The sequence below is a fragment of the Lactuca saligna genome, chromosome 7 (genome assembly GCF_052625555.1).
Source record: "Lactuca saligna cultivar CGN05327 chromosome 7, ASM5262555v1, whole genome shotgun sequence".
NCBI classification, from domain to species: domain Eukaryota; kingdom Viridiplantae; phylum Streptophyta; class Magnoliopsida; order Asterales; family Asteraceae; genus Lactuca; species Lactuca saligna.
In genome coordinates this window covers 4545780-4566089 of record NC_136423.1, presented here as the reverse complement: position 1 = coordinate 4566089, position 20310 = coordinate 4545780, and the positions used below count along the sequence as shown (strand labels likewise).

At 35.5% G+C, this 20310-nt stretch overlaps 3 protein-coding genes and 1 long non-coding RNA gene across 8 annotated transcripts; 2 read left to right on the top strand and 2 right to left on the bottom strand.

The window, feature by feature from the left end:
* Nucleotides 1-426: 426 nt before the first annotated feature.
* LOC145005002 (Remorin family protein) lies at nucleotides 427-2602 on the top strand. The gene is made up of 5 exons (XM_078964034.1): nucleotides 427-770; nucleotides 1626-1676; nucleotides 1816-1903; nucleotides 2084-2165; nucleotides 2255-2602. The coding sequence occupies exons 1-5, from the start codon at nucleotides 620-622 to the stop codon at nucleotides 2453-2455; spliced, it is 573 nt and encodes a 190-aa protein (XP_078820160.1). The 5' UTR covers nucleotides 427-619; the 3' UTR covers nucleotides 2456-2602.
* On the bottom strand, nucleotides 2548-8819 carry LOC145005001 (transcription factor MYB17-like). Of its 4 annotated transcripts, XM_078964031.1 has the most exons (5): nucleotides 8218-8818; nucleotides 6241-6308; nucleotides 5693-5854; nucleotides 3310-3439; nucleotides 2548-3211 (listed from the first exon to the last, which is right to left on the bottom strand). In XM_078964031.1, exons 3-5 carry the CDS (start codon nucleotides 5823-5825, stop codon nucleotides 2713-2715), a joined length of 762 nt encoding a protein of 253 aa, XP_078820157.1. In that variant the 5' UTR covers nucleotides 5826-5854; nucleotides 6241-6308; nucleotides 8218-8818; the 3' UTR covers nucleotides 2548-2712. The 4 variants fall into 4 exon arrangements, with proteins under 4 accessions (XP_078820157.1, XP_078820159.1, XP_078820156.1 ...); XM_078964033.1 differs by lacking the exon at nucleotides 6241-6308 and having other exon boundaries at nucleotides 8218-8819; XM_078964030.1 differs by having other exon boundaries at nucleotides 6241-8818.
* Nucleotides 8820-11985: 3166 nt separating this feature from the next.
* Nucleotides 11986-15556, top strand: LOC145004362 (uncharacterized). Of its 2 annotated transcripts, none has more exons than XR_013662356.1 (3): nucleotides 11986-12160; nucleotides 12362-12429; nucleotides 13038-15556. It is a non-coding gene; the product is annotated as an uncharacterized LOC145004362 (long non-coding RNA). The 2 variants fall into 2 exon arrangements; XR_013662355.1 differs by having other exon boundaries at nucleotides 11986-12164.
* Nucleotides 15550-19323, bottom strand: LOC145004361 (DEAD-box ATP-dependent RNA helicase 8-like). The gene is made up of 10 exons (XM_078963258.1): nucleotides 18624-19323; nucleotides 18455-18515; nucleotides 18119-18353; nucleotides 17795-18033; nucleotides 17307-17558; nucleotides 17047-17227; nucleotides 16389-16477; nucleotides 16226-16299; nucleotides 15978-16078; nucleotides 15550-15902 (listed from the first exon to the last, which is right to left on the bottom strand). The coding sequence occupies exons 1-9, from the start codon at nucleotides 18884-18886 to the stop codon at nucleotides 16000-16002; spliced, it is 1473 nt and encodes a 490-aa protein (XP_078819384.1). The 5' UTR covers nucleotides 18887-19323; the 3' UTR covers nucleotides 15550-15902; nucleotides 15978-15999.
* Nucleotides 19324-20310: the final 987 nt, after the last annotated feature.

Here is a 20310-nt window from a genome sequence, read left to right as displayed (position 1 = left end):
AATATGGTGTTTTAAACATCCAAAATAATAATTTTCCCGGCTTAGATAATATGGTACACATTTTGCACCTTGGCTGAATGAATATGGTGGAATGAGCTTTTTATAATTAATGAAATGCATTTTTGAGAGAATAACAAAAAAATCATAAACTTTTGCAACAATATTCTAAATAGTTTTAAAAATATATTTTATAAAAAATATTGTAGGTCGTCAAATATAACCACTTAAAAAACTCAAATAAAAGCGTAGTAACTATAAAAAAAAAAATAATAATAAAAAATAAAAAATAATAAAAAAAAGTTTCATGTCGGTAAAGCCGGATATAAAAATAAAAAAACAGGGAAAACGAGTTAAAGTAGAACGGAACAGTGGGCCGGGAGAGTTAATCCGCGTGATTTACCCGTTTAACCTGTCGGCAACAACACAGAGTGAGAGTGCAAACAAAGCGACACATACAATTACTCCATACTCCGATCATCATTATCCATTTCAACGGCTCACACACGGCCTCCGCATCCCATATAATACTCCGCCTATACACCCAATTCATTAATCACCGCCGATAAATACACACTCACCACCAACAGTTAGAGCCAGATATTTTGCTCAATTATTATTTATGGCAACTGAGCTACCTGCAAAGGTCGAACCGGAATTGGCACCGGCGAAGGTCGAGGTTCCTGTTGACGTCGCACCGGAGAAGCCTGTGGATCCTCCAACTGTACCTGAAACAAAGGCCGATGATTCAAAGGCAGTCGCCGTTGCTGAAAGTATACTCTTGTTCTCGCTTTTTCTTTTTTGTTGATTAATTACGATTCTTCAATTAGGTTAACCAGTTATTGTTGAATTAGGTTCGAAGAATTATAAGTTCTATAACTATCCCGTCAAATTGTTGAATCTAGAGTCGCGCTTTTTTGTTTGATCGTTTACGATTTTAAATCAGCTTTACAGCTGAATTAGTGTCAAGTTTACACTACTCGAGATCTCTTATTCAATAATTATTCTGTCAAAATTTTGAATCTGAATTCTCGATTTTTACAATCAGGTTCAACATCTATAACTGAATTAAGTTGATGTTTAATCAGGTTGAGAGAGAACTACAATTTGATAATCATTCTGTCAAATTGATTGAACCTGAGATTCAATAGTTATAACCCGTAGCTTTGTCATATGTCGATGGCAACCACAAGGTGCTTCTAAGGGTTCGAAACAGATATGTTTGATACCCTAACTTTTGGAAAAGAAGGATAAATTCTCTGTTTAGAAAGTTTTTTACCTAAATTTTGCTTCAATAATGCGACAACTAAAAAGGTGGTGGTTGTTACCCCACAAATTAGTCCTTATTGCATAAAATAGTCAAAAAAATCTGTATGGAAAGAATACGTTGCCTTTACAGGTTGGAGCATAATCTTCCATCATATTAAGAACCTATTGTCTTTGTGCATTTTAGTATTAGCATACTGAGAAAGAACTAGAAACTTATAGTTTCACCATTTCAATCTGCTATGTCTCTAATGAAGAAAGGTAGGCAATACAAAACATGATTATATGATTTGTAGTTCCTGGCTCTGAGTTTTTATTAATATTTAAGTTTATAATTGTTTTCTTGAATCTAAATTCAACAGAGACTCCAATTCCTGAGGTGAAGAAAAGTTCAAAGAACTCTCTTGATAGAGGTAAGCATGTTCCATATCAAATACCATTCATAACTCCATGGATTTCCATTAAAAAAAAAAAAAAAAGTTTCTATACAGATGTGTTAATTTTTATGTTTTATTTAGATGAGATTGTATTAATCTTTTTGTTATGATTTAGATATCGCATTGGCTGGGGTTGATAAGGAGAAGAAATTGTCTTTCATCAAAGCATGGGAGGAAAGTGAAAAGTCAAAGGTGGAAAACAAGTAAGTGTAGGACTTAATCCAATAAGCTATACATGAGTGTTTTTTACTCAATGCATAAAGAATGACTTAAAAGTCACGAAAATGAAGCTTTCCAAATCCTAACTTTTAACAAATTTGCCATTGTTTTCTAAGTTTGTGTAGCTAATTGTTTTGCTCCTTTGTAAATGAATGGATCAATAGATCACAGAAGGAGCTATCCGCTATAACTTCATGGGAAAACACAAAGAAAGCAGATGTAGAAGCTAAGCTGAAACAAATCGAGGTACTCCTTAACAATTAATTAATGCTACTTGTATCCGCCATAATGCTTGTTATTTACCAGATGTCATATGTTTTTGTATGAATGAGCAGGAGAAATTTGACAAGAAGAAAGCAGAATATGCAGAAAAGATGAAAAACAAAGTGGGTTTAATTCACAAACAAGCGGAAGAAAAAAGAGCAATGGTTGAGGCAAAGAAAAGTGAAGATCACTTGAAAACAGAGGAGTTGGCTGCCAAATATCGTGCTACTGGTACCATTCCAAAAAAGGCCCTTGGATGTTTTGGTGGCTAAACTATTCCCCTAAAACCTACAACTTTGTAAGTTGATGTTGTTTTATTTATCATCGTGTGTTTGTTGTGTTGTATAGGAAGAACACAGCTCTGTAATTTGTGAACGAATTGCTTAATCATTTATACATATATCAAGTTTTTTCTACAACATGTCACCACTCACCACTCATTAAAATACATTGAAGACTTGGGAAAAAATCGATCTCACAACCAACACAGGAAGGTTCCCAGAGCAAAAAAAAAAAAAAAAAGGGATTTTTATTTGAAGTGAGCTTCTAAGAAGCTCATATCATTGTGGTCATGGAAATCAAAGAACGACTCAAGTGCGGTATAAGATGGATCCTCCACTTCACTTGGGCTCGACCCATGATAGAAAGTTGTGGCCTCGAATCTTGAATCTGGTTCAGTAGTGCCAGAAATCGAGACTGAGGCCTGGGAAGCCGGACTAAAGCAATCCGACTTCCCCTTGATCTTTCTGAAACATTCACCGGCTTCTGATTGCCAAATCCTTAGGAAATGGTCGGTGCTGGTTATTTTAGAAGAAGACTCCATTGAGAGTCTTGCCTCGGCCTCCACCCTGGCACTCTCCCATTGCGCCATGTGGCGGGAGGCAGCTGGGAGTCGTTTTGATGTATACGGCTCGTGTGTTTGTGGGTCGATGCCTATGGACATGAGACGCTTTCTCAAGTGAGTGTTCCATAAGTTCTTGATCTCATTATCTGTTCTTCCCGGTAGCTGGGCAGCAATTGCAGCCCACCTGAAAAGTGAAAAGAGAGGAGGATGCTAAGGTTTGTTGTACTTTGTGCTGTTAGACTTATAACATTGCGAGAAACCAAGAAAATATAAAATCTCCACCTGTTACCGAGTATCGCGTGTAACTGGATGACAAGTTTTTCTTCTTCGAGGGTGAAGGAACCATGTTTGATGTCTGGGCGGAGGTAATTTGTCCACCGGAGACGACAACTCTTCCCGCAACGAAGAAGACCTGTCACCATCCAACTATTTATTTATCTTAAATAATAACGCACTTATATCTAGTATTATACACCTTTACAAAATTTGTTTTAGACTATGTTTGGCGTACTAGCTGAAAAGCTCGCTGATAGCTAAAAAGGTAGCTGATAAAAATGACGTTTAGTAAAATCAGCTGAAAAATATGAAATGACATAAAAGAACACTTAACTAAATGTGTTTTTATAATTAATTAAGGGGTATATTTGGAAAGTTTTTAAAAAACTCCTAAAAAACTAATCTAAGTAGTTTTTTAAAGTACCAACTTACAAGCTACTTTTTGGTTTGCTAAACATAACAACTTAAAAAAACCCAAAAAATAAGCTAGTTTTTAAGTTAGTTTTGACACGCCAAATACTACCTTAATTAATGGTACAAACTATTCCTATAATAGGATCAAATTTGGCAACATCCAATACAACTACATGCATTTATTATTTTAAATAAGTGTAATAATTTTTTTATTTGGTTATATATAAAGCACAAGGTAAACCAACTTTATCTTTTTAATCATTATTAATCATTAATTAAAGTTGATAAGACACATAAATTTTCATGTGGAAAACAAAACACCTTCTTCTCTAGTTCAATATAGCAATTTTCACATTTTGGTTATCATAATAAAAACGTTTTGCACTTTAGCTAATATTTCAATGTTTATTATTTATATGGAAATTCAATAAAATTGGTTGTCGAATGATATCTTCAATTGAAATGCATCAATTGGACATATCAGTTAAAAATCTAGCTTTTAGGTGAAAAATTAGGTTTTGCTTAATAAACGTAACATCATTTGGTAAAAAAAAAAAAAAAAAAACTAGCAGAGAAGCTAGATAAAAAATATAAAATGGCATAAAAAGACATTTAGAGTTATAATTAAAAACCAACTGAGCATCTAGAAAAATATCAAATTTACAAAAATAAAATGAATGATAAAATTCTATAAAAAAAAATTGAGATCTGGTCATATAACACTCAAAAGTTTATATAAATTAGTAATATTTATACAAGAAAAAAAAACGTGAGAATAGAAATTAAGCTTATCTGTGTCAAACACAATCGATCCTAGTAGCTGATAATCTGACTAATAAAGTAATATTCTTTGGTAAAAACTAACTATAACAATATAAATGATACATATAAAATGACACAAAAAGATATTAACAAGAAATAAACATATAAAGTTGTATTTAAAAACTTGTGGAAAAAACCACATTATCGACATTGAGTTTTGGATCATCATCCAACAAACAAAGTGAGTTGGCACCGATTTCCAAAACTTGGTACATTTCAAAATGAGTATTTTCTTTTAAGTGATCATACTGTTTTTCCTTCATTGTTTTGTTATATACATGTATGATGTATTCACATGATGGTATTGTGTATACAAATGGAGCATTTGCGTGATTATTTGAAATGTATTTATTGCATCTAAATCACGTGTTGTTTCACGGTCCATGTAACATGTGTTTTTCTCATTATTTATGTTGGTTCGATTTAATTTTTCTTGATAATTTATTGAGTTAAAGAATATCACACTTAGCTTAATTCCAAACTTAATAATTTTTTAAATAATATGTAGCTTGAGGTTTTTTTATAATATGTACTTTCTTTATGTAAGAAGAGATGTTGTAAACAATTGATGTCGAGATGCATTTTTCATATTTGTCTATTTTATGGGATTAGAAATACACTTTGGAATTTGAATTATGTAATAAGGTTGCTAAAACCCATAGAGGATTAACACTTTCTAATTGTTTGGGGAAGTTGGTTTATTATTTAATAACCAAGTTTTGATGGATAGTTTCAGAGTTTGGGCTCTCAAATCGAGCTCGATTGTTAGCTGACTTGCAACCCAATGTTTACGCAATCTTAAAAAAGATGTGTATTTTTTATATATTTATCAGACCAGTTTAATCCCCGCGCAAATGATTAAGCGCTCAACTGTTCTTGAACAGGGCAGTATGCTACTGTGAAACCCAACCCTAAGAAGCTCATCATGAATGTTCAATAAAACTGTTTTGCTCTTTGATTTTTCTTTTGCATTTTGAGGAATCTGAATATCGAGTATTTCACATTAACTATGAATCAAAATCGTACTAGATTTTCCTAAACTTTATCGCGTTGATTCCATCGTGGACATAAAATCCGCAACACATCAACAACAGAAAGAACTGGTATGAACTCCGATCGAGAAGATAGAAAAAACGAAGATCGAGATACGTACCAGCGAGTTTAGGGAGAGATCGCCAGCTTCCATGGCCGTTTTTGTTGATGTAATCGATCAGAAGGTCGTCTTCCTCCTGTGTCCATGGTCCTCGCTTCAATCCTGTCTTCTCGCAGCATGGCGCTCTCACCATTTTCTCTCTGTAAATCTGAATCGGAAAACCTAGAAAAAGAACAACAGTATAATCGAAGAATAAAGAACAATAACAGGCTTTGAGCAATAATCATGGAGAGAGAAATTGCTATTCAGATGAGAGAGTGTGTGTGTGTAAAAAGACATGTCAGAGAAAATGGTGTACCGGCGATCGGCGAATTGCAAGCTGGACTGGACTGTAGTCAACTTGCATTAATTGCTTACACAAAAATATAGCGATTCATGTATCCAAAGATGATAGATTTGGGGAGAAACTCTTTTAAATGTATTTTTTATTTTTGAAACCCATTAACCCAATTTAGGGTGTGTTAGCCAAATATACCACAACCATGTTTTTATAGAAATTAACTAAACTGAACACATATATTTACGACATCTTAAAGAAAATAACTCACATTTTTATTTCAGCAACTAACTGTCAAGTTTGGAACGCCGCATCTCGAATCTGATATGACTGTGTTACCTGCATGGTGAACCGTGGTTCTCTTTACATACTTAAAAGGGATTTCATTTTGGACTTTTCAGAGTTAAATTTATTTGAAGAAAATGTCTTCTGATAGTAAGAGTTCAATGTTACATTATTTTAAGCATATTTCATTTTTGCATGATTATTTGATCAGGTTAATATCCAGAATGAAGTGTTATTAGTGTGTAGTTAGATAAAATATTCTGTTTGAAGTATTTACGGTTGCTATTTAGGCATTATGTGTGAGAAATATTTGTATTAGGAACAATTAAGACACATACAAACCTAGAAAACCGTATCCATAACACGTACGTAGTATGTGTCCGGAATACGAAGACTAGTCCCAAATTTGAAGAACTTATGTGCAACACGAAGAACAAGTCTAGAACACATAAAATTCTTATTTTGAACGGTATCCTAATTTGTAAATTTTTGCAGCATGACGATATCTACAATGCGTTTCTCACTACAACATGTAACATAAATTGCGTTTGAAATCTATGGCTAAGTTGTTGCCTACCCCGACACCCGCGACATTTTCCAGGACATCTTTTTTTGGTCGGTGGTCAATGTATCGGTGGGTGTAGAAGGTTACCCATTATTATGTCAATATTTGTTCTGTAATGAGGTAGTAACACATACATTGTTTGATGTTGAGGAGTTGCTATTTCCGATAGATCACTATCGTCACTTTTTTGATAAGAGAACTTTTTGCCTTGTAACATGTTTGCGCTTTGGGGAGTATTTTGTGGCTCATTTATCATCCATACAATTAAGAAAAATCATGCATTTTCATTGGTCTTGGTGTAAGAGACAGTGAAAGTTGATGACATGCAGCATGTCTTCAATAACATATTTAATAAGTTATCTGATATAGACTCAGTTTGAGTGTCTTGTTGTATTTGTTAGAACATTGATTTTGCAGCTAGTGCATGACGAATACTCTAAACTGACATCATATTTCGAACAATTTAGCAATCAAGTATCAAGTAATGTTCATTAAATTTATGATTTTATAGTGTATATACATTTTATTAAATGCAATTTTTTGGTGACACGGTTACCTTTTGGGTAGAGTAATACGAGATTACACATATCGACAAATTTACATTATTTTTGATAAATCTAGGAGCATCTGCACCACATCAGCCAAAGAACTAGTCAAAGTCTCAAAGACATTCATATACCTTGTAAGTTGAAAATAAGGGATTATTATGAGATACTATTTTAACATAATTATGTTTGCTATTAATTTCACATCTTAATTGTATAGATTTGGATCATATAGTAAATTATAAAATATAGAACAAATCAGAAAAACTAGAATAAAATTACAACTACAATTTAATAAAATCAATGCATTATCATGTAATTAAAAAAAAAAAAATTTACAACTATATTTACTACTCATGTTTCCTTGAATTTGGTTTGTATGAAGGTTTGAAATCATGACTTTGTTATGCACCAACCACTCAAATTCACATACAGAAGGAAAAAATAAACAGAAAAATATTCCAAAGGAAGGGGGACCACCAGTCCGTCCAGCAGGTCTGCAAAGATAATGGGGGAGCAGGGGAAATTGGGAATTTGGAATCCCAGCTGTCATTTGTGCCCTATTAAGGGGGAGACTGGAAATACATCATCATTATTCTTAGGAGATTGTAGCATCTCGAATAGCTACTACTATTTTTCTATCTTATTTCCTTGTAATCCATTACCCGTTTATGAAGCAGTAATACACATTATTGAGTCTTTCATTCATTGTTAATTTGTTATTGCTTAGTCTATAACAAATTGGTATCAGAGCAATTGCCTGAAGTATGGCTGGAGAGAAAGGATGAATAAGGAAAGAGACTAGAGGAGCTAAACTTAAGAGGGTGGAATCATTGGAGTTGGAGTTAGGTACCTTGTACGATCGACTAGAGGACCACGTCATAAGATTCAGCACCAAGCATACTTAATAGCTTTTATCCAGTTGAAGATCGATCAGAATCAATTGAAAATGGAACAGAGTTTCGAGGAGATCTTGGGGGCTATTGCCAAGAGTAACCAAGGGAAAACTCTGGGGGAAGGAAAGCCGAGTGGCACACCGGTAATATCCATGGAGGGAACTCTGAAAGGTTACAGTGGAACATCGCACAGTGACACCGGATGAGCAAGAATTGGGAACGATGGGGGTGAAGGCCAGAAGGGCGGAAGCAATTGCAGGTACTGGAAGTTGGAAATGCCCTTGTTTGACGGAGAAAACCCGGATGGATGGATCTTGAGAACAGAGCGGTAATTTAACTTCTACAAACTCTCGGAGAGTGACAAGATGGAGGCTGTGGTGGTCACTCTTGAAGGGAGGCTTTCCTTTGGTTTCAATGGGAACACGGAAAAAGACCAGTAACGCAATGGAACGAACTAAAGAGGCTCTATCTTCATCAGTTCCGACCCATCTACGCAGGTACGCTCTACCAGCGATGGTTATCCCTGATTCAAACTGGATCGGTATATGAATATCAGCGTTCATTTATTGGACTACTTACCCCACTTAAAAATATTTCGGATGAGGTGATATTGGGCTAATTTATTAATGGTCCAAAGAAGACATAAGATCGGAGATCCAGTTGCTCGAACCCCGATCCATTGATCATGCTATGTCGGTGGCCATCAAAGTCGAAGGAAAGCTTCGTTCCCACACTTATCGGAAACCAAACTTTGCCCCGACGATGCTCTAGAAAACGACTCCCCTCATCACACCTGTCAAAACGGCCTTCTACCCATAAAAAAAAAAATCCTAATACGCCATCCCAAAACCATTCCACTGAAATTCAAAGCCTCATTGATCAAGAGCTTCAAGAAAAAAAAAAAAAAAAAGACATTTGTTATCATTGCGATGAAAAATGGAACCCTAGCCATCGCTGTAAGAAGAAGGAATTAAGTGTGGTGATAACCCATAAAGATGAGGATCAAGCAGATGAACCCCAAATCGAAGTGGAAGATGATCCAGAGATAGAGTCCCTAGAAAACATTGTCCTCTTAGGAATTTGTTTAAATTCTGTGATTAGGATTTCTAACCCAAAAACTCTCAAATTGAAGGGGGAAACGGCAGGAGCGGAAGTCGTGATCCTCATTAACCCAGGGGAAACCCACAACTTCTTGTCCCTATCAGCCATTAAGCATCTCAATATCCCAATTTCTCCTATTGCTCGGTTTGAAGTGTCTTTGGGAATGGGAAAGGTTGTCACAAGTACTGGGAAGTGCAAGGGTGTGTTGTTATATGTTCAAGGGGTTTGCATCAAAGAAGATTTTCTACCCTTGACGTTGGGAACTTCTGATGTCATCTTGGGGCTTCAGTGGCTGGAAACATTGGGTCCGATAAACACTAATTGGAAAACACAACACATGAAATTCCAATTAGGAGGACAGTGGGTTACGTTGAAGGGAAATCCATCCTTGGAACATTCTCAAATATCATTGAAAAACATGGTAAGAACCTTAGCGTCGACTGGAGGGGGTATATTTGGTCCAATTTAGCCTCATAGAACAACATCCTTCAGATTCCACCCTGCCAGCATGCCCCTCATACTTGGAGTCGGTCGTGCAGCAATATGCCTCGGTCTTCTCATGGAAGGCATGGCTACCACTCATACGAAACCAATAGCATGCCATACAAGTGAAGGAAGGAACATAACTGGTTTCAGTGAGACCTTATAGGTACACCCACACACAAAAAGAAGAGATTAAGAGGCTACTTGAAGACACGCTTAGGGTTGGCATCATTCAACCATCAAGGAACCCTTTCTCGAGTCCAATCCTCTTAGTAAAAAAAAAAAGATGGGTCATGGAGATTTTGCATGAACTATCGAAGCCTTAATAAGGTAACCGTTAAAAATAAATTTTCGATACCTCTCATAGAAGAATTGTTGGATGAACTGCATGGGTTACGAGTGTTTTCCAAGTTAGACTTGAAATCAGGCTATCACCAAATCAGAATGAAGCAGGAAGACATAAACAAGACGGCTTTTCAATCTCACGAGGGTCATTACGAATTCAAGGCAATGCCCTTTGGCCTTACCAACGCTCCAGCAACCTTTCAATCGGTGATGAACGAAGTCTTCAAGCCATATTTGTGCAAGTTTGTGCTAGTCTTCTTTGATGACATCTTGGTATATCAAGGGCATATGGAGACTGTTTTGAGTACGCTAAGCCAACATGAGTTCTTTGCTAACCCAAGCAAGTGTGAGTTAGGAAAGCAACAGTTAGCTTATTTGGGGCGTGTTATTTCAAAGCAAGGGGGTTGCAGTTGATCACGAAAAAAATTAGAGCAGTAGACGCATGGCCGGTTCCAACCACTATTAAGGAGCTTCGAGTGTTTTTAGGCTTAGCCGGGTATTATCGGAAATTCATCAGAGGATACGCGAGTATTGCAGCCCCCTTAACAGATCAACTTCGAAAAGACAAATCTGGGTGGAATAAGGTAGCCATGGGAGCCTTTCAAGCTCTAAAATCTGCTTTCAGTCAAACGCCAATTCTAGCCATGCCTAATTTCGAGAAGTTATTCATAGTAGAAAAGGATGCATCTGGCGTCGGATTAGGGGCTGTAACGCCCGGGTTTTCAGCGCTAAGCATTTTTGTCAATGTAATAGTCTAGGTCAACTATTGTAACTCTTTTTGAAGTAATAAATATAAAATATTTGAGTATTATGTGAATTATGTGTGTTTATGTGTTTATTATTTAATTATAAATGTATAATTAATAAAGAATAAAAATGAGCGTCAAAATTAAAGTGTGAGATAATCCCGATATCTCTACATAAATTTGTAGAATACGTCTCAAGGTTTCCGTACATATAAAGAATGCCAAAATCCGAGCTATAACGAAGAAGTTATGGCCCGCCGAAGTTTTACGGCAAAACCGGCACGGCACCGGGAGACGTAAATAGTGAATTTACGATAAGAGACTTTTTAGCCTTAGCAATCTAAACAAAAGTCGTAGAATATGTTAAACTAAGAACATCGATAAAAGAACGCCCAAATCTGACTTCGTATGAAAAAGTTATGATTTTTCTAAGATTCGGCTTAGCAGTGCACGACCTGAAACTCGAATTTTAGTTCGAGCGGTTTTTGGCTTACATGACCTAAATGAGAGTTGAAGATCTCATTAATAGGAACTCAAAGGTAAAAAGACAGACGAAAACGGAGTCCGTATGAAGGAGTTATGAACTCTTCGCGGTCATTTAACAGTCTAAACTCCTCCTACTGTTAAATTTGAGATCGGTCGAGAATTAGCCGACAGAGTCTAAACGAAAGTTGTAGATCTTGATTTTACCTACGCGTGGATATAAATAACGTCAAAAACGGAGTTCGTATGAACGAGTTACAAATTATAATAGCATATTTACGTATTAAAATAAAGTATAAATCATGTATACGTACACATATATATACATATGTATATATCATTAGAAAGGTATCGACGATGCGGTCATTATAAGACTAATATTGAGTTCTTTCGACATTAGTTTAGTACAAATATCATTAAATCCATTTAAAATAGTATTATAGAGGGGTGTTTAGTTGTTTATATAACTAAAAGGTCATTAAGTAATTATGGAGGGTAGTTTTTGAAAATTCAATTAGTATAAATAAGAGCCTTGGGCTCTCATATTTCTTGCACCATTCTCTTGATTCAAGAGTCTTTCTCTCCTTATCCCCCGAGCATTTCGGTCCCTCGTGATTCGACTTCTCTTTCTGTAGTTTAGTATAGTAAGGTGAGCGCTGAAGCGCTGCACGAATCTTTCTTAGAAAGATTCAGCGACGAAGTTCTGCCCCTGCAGAGCCCGACTCCTAGCTAAAACCCCATTGTAAGTAAGTTATGCTTACCTTATTTTAATATAGCTTATATTTAAAATTAGTATTGTTATTATGAACTTATAATAAATACTTGGGCTATTATTATGGGTTATATAAGTATTTTTTTTAACGCTTATATAATAATAATAATAGCTAGACTATTAATTAGTCTCGGCGAATAATAGACTAAACTCTAGTGGTAATAATACTAGGTTTCGTCGAAGAAAATTCTATTTAAGAAGCGAAGCGCTGTCTGAGTTCGGAATCACCACCTTTTCAGGTGAGTGCATAGTTACTTTCAGCTTACACATAGATATGAAGTATTTTATATAAATTACGTGCTATGTGTGCATATTATCTGAATACTTGCTATCTACGTTAGATGAACGTTGTTATACATGTTTTCAATGATTTAAACTGTATATGTATTTTATATCTACGAAAATGTTGGGGTAAAACATGGGTAGATGTAATAGGTGATGTGTGATAAAATGATGAGAGGCCTCGATGTTGTTGTTGATCCAGTCATCTAGCGGAGTATAGATGACGACCACGGACTCTTCTAGACAGTCCAGTGGAACACTAGCAGGCTCGCAACCTGTAGGTGTTGTGAACGATGTGTTCACCGGTGTACTCCATCCCCCACATGGTTGCCTATTAGGACATTTATTGCTGAGGAATCCCCTTAGCAGTATTGTTCGTCCCGATGATGATCCTTAGGCTAGGTCCCTTATGATCGGTGTTTAGGGACGTAAAGTGAGGATAACGGGAACGGGTAATCGGGTTATTGTTGATTGATGAAATTAATAAACTTATTTATTGTGGGTTGAAAACCCTATGTGCTCACCAGGCTCCCAAGCCTGACCCACTCAGTTTTATGCATTACAGGTAGTGGCGCATGAGCATAGGTGTGATGTTTTGGACGAGGGATTACGGATATAGGCCTGTAGATATGAAATAATGTAGTAAGGCTTATATTGTACTGTTTATACTTTTGATCTGTACGAACATGACATCCCGAGTCTTTTAATGAAATACATTTCTATGGAAATGCTTTTGATAAATCTTTATCATATTATTGTTTTGGGACAAATTCCGCAACCCTTTTATTAAAAGATAACTTTGATTTTGAAATAAAGTATAAACAAAACCGGTCTTTTCTGGCCGTGATTTTGGGGATGTCATAGGGGCAATCCTGATACAATAAGGGCACCCATGCTTATTACAGCCAAGTGTTTGCGGAAAGAAATATATTGAACTCTATTTATGAGAAAGAATTAATGGTCATCGTGTTGGCAATAAGAAAATAGAGGCACTATCTTTTAGGGAGGCGTTTCATTATCAGAACAGATCAATGCAATCTAAAATTTCTGATGGGACAAAGAGAAGTGGGATCGGAATATCAAAAGTGGATGTACAAGATTCTTGGGTTCGGATTCGAAATACGGTACAAACTGGGTCCAACGTGACCACGGAACTACAGGCCTGCAATCAGGGTGCTCAGTACCGATGGATGAATTAGAAAAGGAAGTAGCATTGGACCGTTTATCCAACAAGTCAAAGAAGATATAATTGAAGGAGGAAAGGGACACACAAGGTATACCTTGGAAAAAGGGATACCTTTTTAAAAGGCAGGATAGTTATTCCCCAAAAATCCTATTTTATCAAGTTGTTGCTCAAGGAGTTCTATAATTCAACCATTGGAGGGCACGCAGGAGAATTCCGAACCTTCCAAAGGTTGGCTTCGGAATGGTTTTGGGTGGGCACGAGGAAGACATTGCAAAAATCTGTTCAAGAGTGCATCACGTGTCAAACTCAGAATTCTGCCAATACACATCCAGTTGGATTGTTACAACCGTTACCCATTCCGGATCAGGTATGGGAGGAAGTGTCGATGGATTTTATTTAGGGTCTTCCTAATCAGATGGATACAACTCCATATTGGTGGTTGTGGATCGACTAAGCACTACCATTTTATTGCTCTAAAACATCCCTACACAACCACCTCCATTGCAGCCACCTTCATCAAGGAAGTCGTTAGATTACATGGGTTCCCAATCTCAATCGTTTCCAATAGGGATAAGATCTTTATGAGTTATTTTTGGAACAAACTTTTCAGGTTGCAAGGTACCCAACTGATGAGCATTACCTACCACCCACAAACGAATGGTCAGTCGGAGATAGTCAAAAAGGTTATGGAACCCTACCTCCGTTGCTTCGTCCAAGGGAAGCCCAAAACATGGAGCAAGTGACTTGCTTGAGCAGAATTTTGCCAAAACACTGCTTACCACACAGCTGGTAAAACCACTCCTTTTAAAGCCCTGTATGGTCGGGACCGGGCCCCGGGTAGTTAAGATACAAAAAGGAGACATGACAGTCATGGTGGTGAAAGACCAGCTCCTTGAGAGAGATGACATATTGGACAACCTAAAAAGTCATCTGTTGCAAGCTCAACAAAAGATGAAGGCTTTGGCAGATAAAAACAGAAGGGATGTTACTCTAATTGCAACCCTACATGCAACAATCAATGGACCCAGGCCCTTCTAAAAATTGGAAGCAAGGTTCTATAGACTTTTCTTGATTACACAAAATGTTAGGAAAACTCGGCCGGTTCGATCCGGTCCGTATTTTTACAGAAAATCATTCTCTATTGACATGCCTTTTACCCGGGTCACGGTCTAACCGGTTGAACCGGCCGGGTCGATCCGGGTTTTAAAACATTGAATTTTATGCACCCACCACTCAAATTCACAACATAACAAAAAAACAGAAAAAGATTCCAAAGGAAAAGAGGACCACCTGCCCTTCTGCAGAGGTAATGGAGGAGCAGGGGCAAATTGGGAATTTGGAGTCCCGACTATCATTTGTGCCCTAATAATAGGGGAGACAACCTTAGTTGAATACATCATCATTATTCTTAGAAGTTTGTATTCCTTGGGAGACTATAGTATCTGAAATAGCTACTACTATCTTTCTATCTTATTTCCTTGTAATCCCTCACCAGTTTATGAGGTTTATGCAGCAGCAATACACATCATTGAGTCTTTAATTCATTGTTATTGCTTAGTCTATAACAGACTTCTTCATGATTTGTAAGGGCAGAAACATATTAATTGTACTTTATTCTTGTTTTCGCTCATTCATAGTAGAACCGAACCAGTTTGTTTCAATATGTTTTAATAGCTCTTCTTTTTACAAGCAATTTCGTCTCTAACTTCCAAGTATTTAACTTTTTAAGAGCTCAATAAAAGTTAGCAATTTTTGTCTAATTGATATTGGTGGGTGAGTCAAAGTCTATCAGTCCGTCCAAGATATCCCCAACACAGTACAAGTACAAGGTCATCATTTGTAAACTGACCTTCAAGCATTAAAAAAAAAAAAAAAAAACAGTGCCCAAAGGTAAGGAATCAGGATAATTTGATAATCTTAAGACCAGAAAACAACCAACCAAATCCAAATGTATGCACAAAGTCAGTAAGTCATTAAAGAAACTACTAGTCTTCTCTTGGGTTGACTTGACTAACAACATACCAAACTCCTTCCTCACAACACAACACAGCACAAAACATATCATGTCACAAAATATAAAAAAAAAAAAAAAAAAAAAAGGGTAAATTCTAATGTCTTAAAGAAACAAGTCCTTAGTTTTTTCCCGAATCACAAAATAATTCATGTTGTCTTCAAAGTTGAGACCATTTGAAGTGTGTGTACCTTTGGGTCCTTTCCTTAAACAGACAGAGAGACAGCTGACACCTTCCATTCAGTAGATCAAAAAATTATTAGAAAATCAATGATATTTTAAAATATATCTTTGGTTATTAAACTCACCCAACAATCTTTAATTAATTTTTCAGCGACAATAAATAGCTTGATCAATGAATGGAGGGATCTGTTTTATCTCAGTTCCAAGTTCTTGTTCAATCCTATACCTGAAAACAACAAAAAAAAAAAAAAAAAAAAAAAAAAAAAAAAAAAAAAGATGAATAATAAAGATTTTCAAATTTACATTGATTCATGAAAATAGGAAGGACATATGTCAAAAAAGAAAAAGTTGAATAACTAGGGATGCAGCATACAGATTAAAGCGATCTTCATATGTGATTAGGTTTACAGCTAACCCAAGGTGTCCAAACCTTCCTGATCGACCAACCTATCAATCAATTTATTTGAGAATCATTCATTTATGGTTTTTTAATAATGAAGAAGCAACTTTTTCCAATTACTATAATTTATACCCACCCTGTGGAGATATGTTTCTGAGTTTTTCGGGAAGTCAAAATTGATAACAACGTTTACTGCTTGTATATCAATGCCCCTCGTGAATAAATCTGCAATCATGAGCCAAAAAAATAATAATAATAACAATCTACTTCCAACTCTCATTTTTTTCCTATTACAGCAATCTACTTTGAAAAATCTACCCAATTTATAACAGCATTTTCATTGAAACTATGAAAGCACATTGCATTTATCTTTTGTGAAGTAGAAACAACCAAAATCTTAGTATGTGATATTTTATGGAATGAAGTTGATGAAATAATACTTCAAAGAGAAGATTAAATGCAAAGATATAACTACAAACTTTCAATGACTTGTCTATTATAGAATTTCCTCTAAGTATTACAACATTCTACTTTGAATATATATATATATATATATATATATATATATATATATATATATATACACACACACCCTATTATACTATAGCAATGTCATCAAAATACAAAGCATTTTTTAAAACTATAGCCAAGCAGATTTTTCAGAGTATAATGTTCTAAAAAGAAATTTAATGCTATCATTACGTAAATGTTTAAAAGTAAGATATGTATGAAAGTAGGTTGGTATTTCTTGTGGTAGCTATAATGTAAAGTAGAAAAAAGGAAGCAATATATACCAGTACAGACAAGATTCCTGCAAGCACCATTACGAAAATCATGAAAAACTCGATTACGATGATCTTGAAGCATCTTTGCATGAATGTAGAAACAAGAGTAACCAAGCTCAGTAATTTTCTTCGCCAGTAATTCAACCCGATTTACCGAGTTGCAGAAAATTATTGATTGGTTGATTTGAAGCTGTAATTAAATAAAGTCAAAAATTCCAACTCACACCTTTACAGTAATAAATAATAAATAAAACAAATTCAGATGAAACCTTTGAGAAAAGAGTATTGAGGCAATGAACTTTCTGCCTTTCTTCAACAAAAGCATAGAACTGTGTTATTCCCTTGAGGGTAAGTTCATCCATGAGGTTAATAACATAAGATTTTGGAAGATATCTATCTTTGAAATCCTTCACTGTCACAGGAAAAGTTGCTGAAAACATTAAAATTTGACGATTTGTAGGCATGAAGTGGATTAGTTGCTCTACTGAAGGCTGGAACTCGGGTGACAGAAGCTTATCAGCCTGGGGAAAAGAAAAAAAAAAAAAAAAAAAAAAAAGTAAACCACTGATTAATATTGCATGTTGGGTTAACAAAAAAAGTGAGTAATGACTAATGAGTCGCACAAAAACAAAAATCAAGATCATGCGTAAACAGAACTATCTTTGTTTTGTTATCATACATGAAAACCTGAAATAACATGTACACTATATGAAATCATGTAATTAGAGAGCATTAGATACAGAGTAAATAGCTGTACCTCATCCATGACAAGCATTGCACAATCTTTCAACACGCAGATTCCCTTCTTTGAAAGATCTAATATTCTTCCAGGAGTACCAACAAGTAAATGAACAGGCTGATACAATCGCATGATGTCATCTTTTAAGCTGGTTCCACCAGTAGTAACCATGACCTGAATGTTTAGGTGTTTTCCAAGTTCTTTGCAGACTTGAGATGTCTGAAGAGCCAATTCTCTAGTTGGAACAAGTATAACCACTGCACATATGAGAAACTTCAGAGAAAACACTAAAAAGATTTTGATATTAGAAACCATAAAAAATAAATAGTTTAAATTTAGAACCTTGAATAACATTGCTATCTTGATCAATTTTTTCTAAAGCAGGAATGCAGAAGGCAGCAGTTTTCCCTGTTCCATTTTTAGCTCTTGCAAGAATATCACTTCCTGTGAGGGCAATCGGGATGCTTTCTTCTTGAATTGGAGATGGCCTTTCAAAACCCTTCTCATATATCCCCATAAGCAACTCACGCTTGAGAAAGTAATCTTCAAATTCATTTCCTTTGGTCGCTGTCACATCCTGAAATGGTACAAAATTAGAAACAAAGTTCAAGTAAAACAGTCACATGTAACGCATCCAAAATTAAACTCAGAAGCACATAGATAACATCACAAGCATACTTCTGTTCTATATCGAGTGTCAGCTGGTGGAAGCCTCAATTGTGCCTTCCAATCTTGACCACTGCAAGAAGAAACACGATTAGACTTAGAAAAGCATAATGGAACAACTAAGCAAGGCATAATTATAGAAATCTAAACAGAATTTTTGAGAATGAAACCATAATTGTACCTAGGGTCAGCAGCTTCGGACTGTATAGTCTTTTCCACTTCGTCAACCACACTCGAATCGTTTCCCACAGGGTTTCTTCTCAGCCATTGTTGTTGTTGCTGCTGCTGCTGCTGTTGAAACTGCTGGTGGTGCGCTGGATTCCTTTGAGCATACTGTTGTTGGAAATTAGGATTAGGGTTTCCATGATAATTCCCACCACCACCACCACGCCCAATTCCCGGCGGATACCTTCCCCCACCTCCTCGTGCGTAGTTGTTATTCATTTCGAACTCTACCGAAAAATCTCCACAACCCTAACTAAAAACTAATCAATCAACTAGCCGCCGATCTAAAAGCCTAAAATTCTCAATCGATAGGAAAATAAACAAAAAATATACACAACAATAGCTTGAAATTTCAGGATGGATCACAAGCAAAGAGGAGAGAATTGAGGGGTTTTGATTTTGGTAACAAATTAGAAGCAAAATCGTTGGCGTAAAAAAATATAAGCCAATGTTTTGCGATTTGGAATTGGAGAACAGTTTTGGCAAAGCAATTACGAGTAACGATCTGAAGAACTCAAATGGAGAAAGTTAGCATTTTGACCTAAAGTCTAAGTGGGACAAAAACTTGTAAACGGGATAGAGAGAGAACACTGATCGGTTTTTGATGGGAACAGAAATGGCGATACGACCTTTCTATTTAGGGCTCAAATGGAATCCATTTTCTAATATAATAATTTATATTTTATAATTGGGTTATAGATGATATTTCTCCTCTTTTTAATGGATAAAACGTAGGCTTTTTGTTTCGCAATCAACAAATAACTCTTATCCAAAACAACTTTCAAAATAATAATAATAATAATAATAATAAATAAACCCTTACATAATACATAATACTATAGGAAACAAATATAAAGGATATAGCTATAAATATAATACAAAACATGTATTATACAATAAAATAGTTTTAAACTAGAAATAGAAAATTCAAATAAAAAAGTTCACACGGAAGCCATGTAAGCAAAATATACAATTTTAATCTAAAACGTGTTTGTCAAAACCATATAATAGTTGAAAGTTACAAGTTAGAAGCTGATAGCGGATAGACGAAAGTTAACAATGTATGATTAAAAGTAAAAATTCTCAAAAACTACAATAAAAACTAAAAGTTCTATCTCGGACACTACCATAATGTCAATTATTTTCAAGGTTCTAAAAAACTCGTCACAGCTCCGCCGTGGCACGTCATGGTTCCAAGACTTGTAAATGTCGTCAAGCTTTACCAAAACACCGTCTTAACTCATATATGTTTATAAAAATGAATAATAATTGAAAATACATATAAAAATATTGATTATATACAAATTGTCGTCTTATGTCACGCCTCACAAACGACGTGACTCGTCAACACTTAGAAAAGTTTGAGGCTTGACATTATCGTCAAGTCACATCTTACGTTATCTAGAACATTGGTTATTTTCAAACAAAGAGAGTGGTGTATTCTGACAATAAAAAAGGTAGACAACATACCCTAACAATATCATGAATATGTGATGTGCTAGTAGCATCGGGTCAGGCATAACTACACCACGCCTTTATATGGTTGTGTGCGAAAAGCCATAGATTCGTCAACAAAAACCCGTGAGCTTTTCTCTTTTCCCAAAAAACTTTTACATGTTAATTTTTTAAATTAGATGTTTTTT

What these genes read in the sequence shown, in the direction of transcription:
- LOC145004361 (XM_078963258.1), bottom strand. Translation starts at nt 18,886, where the DNA reads ATGAATAACAACTACGCACGAGGAGGTGGGGGAAGGTATCCGCCGGGA. An exon ending in ACACTCGATATAGAACAGAA is followed by an intron (nt 18,354 to 18,454) that starts GTATGCTTGTGA and finishes GTACCATTTCAG; the next exon opens with GATGTGACAGCGACCAAAGG. An exon ending in TATGAAGATCGCTTTAATCT is followed by an intron (nt 16,079 to 16,225) that starts GTATGCTGCATC and finishes TGTTGTTTTCAG; the next exon opens with GTATAGGATTGAACAAGAAC.
- LOC145005001 (XM_078964033.1), bottom strand. Translation starts at nt 5,825, where the DNA reads ATGGTGAGAGCGCCATGCTGCGAGAAGACAGGATTGAAGCGAGGACCA. An exon ending in ATCTCTCCCTAAACTCGCTG is followed by an intron (nt 3,440 to 5,692) that starts GTACGTATCTCG and finishes GGATGGTGACAG; the next exon opens with GTCTTCTTCGTTGCGGGAAG. An exon ending in CACGCGATACTCGGTAACAG is followed by an intron (nt 3,212 to 3,309) that starts GTGGAGATTTTA and finishes TTCACTTTTCAG; the next exon opens with GTGGGCTGCAATTGCTGCCC.
- LOC145005002 (XM_078964034.1), top strand. Translation starts at nt 620, where the DNA reads ATGGCAACTGAGCTACCTGCAAAGGTCGAACCGGAATTGGCACCGGCG. An exon ending in GGCAGTCGCCGTTGCTGAAA is followed by an intron (nt 771 to 1,625) that starts GTATACTCTTGT and finishes TAAATTCAACAG; the next exon opens with AGACTCCAATTCCTGAGGTG. An exon ending in CTAAGCTGAAACAAATCGAG is followed by an intron (nt 2,166 to 2,254) that starts GTACTCCTTAAC and finishes ATGAATGAGCAG; the next exon opens with GAGAAATTTGACAAGAAGAA.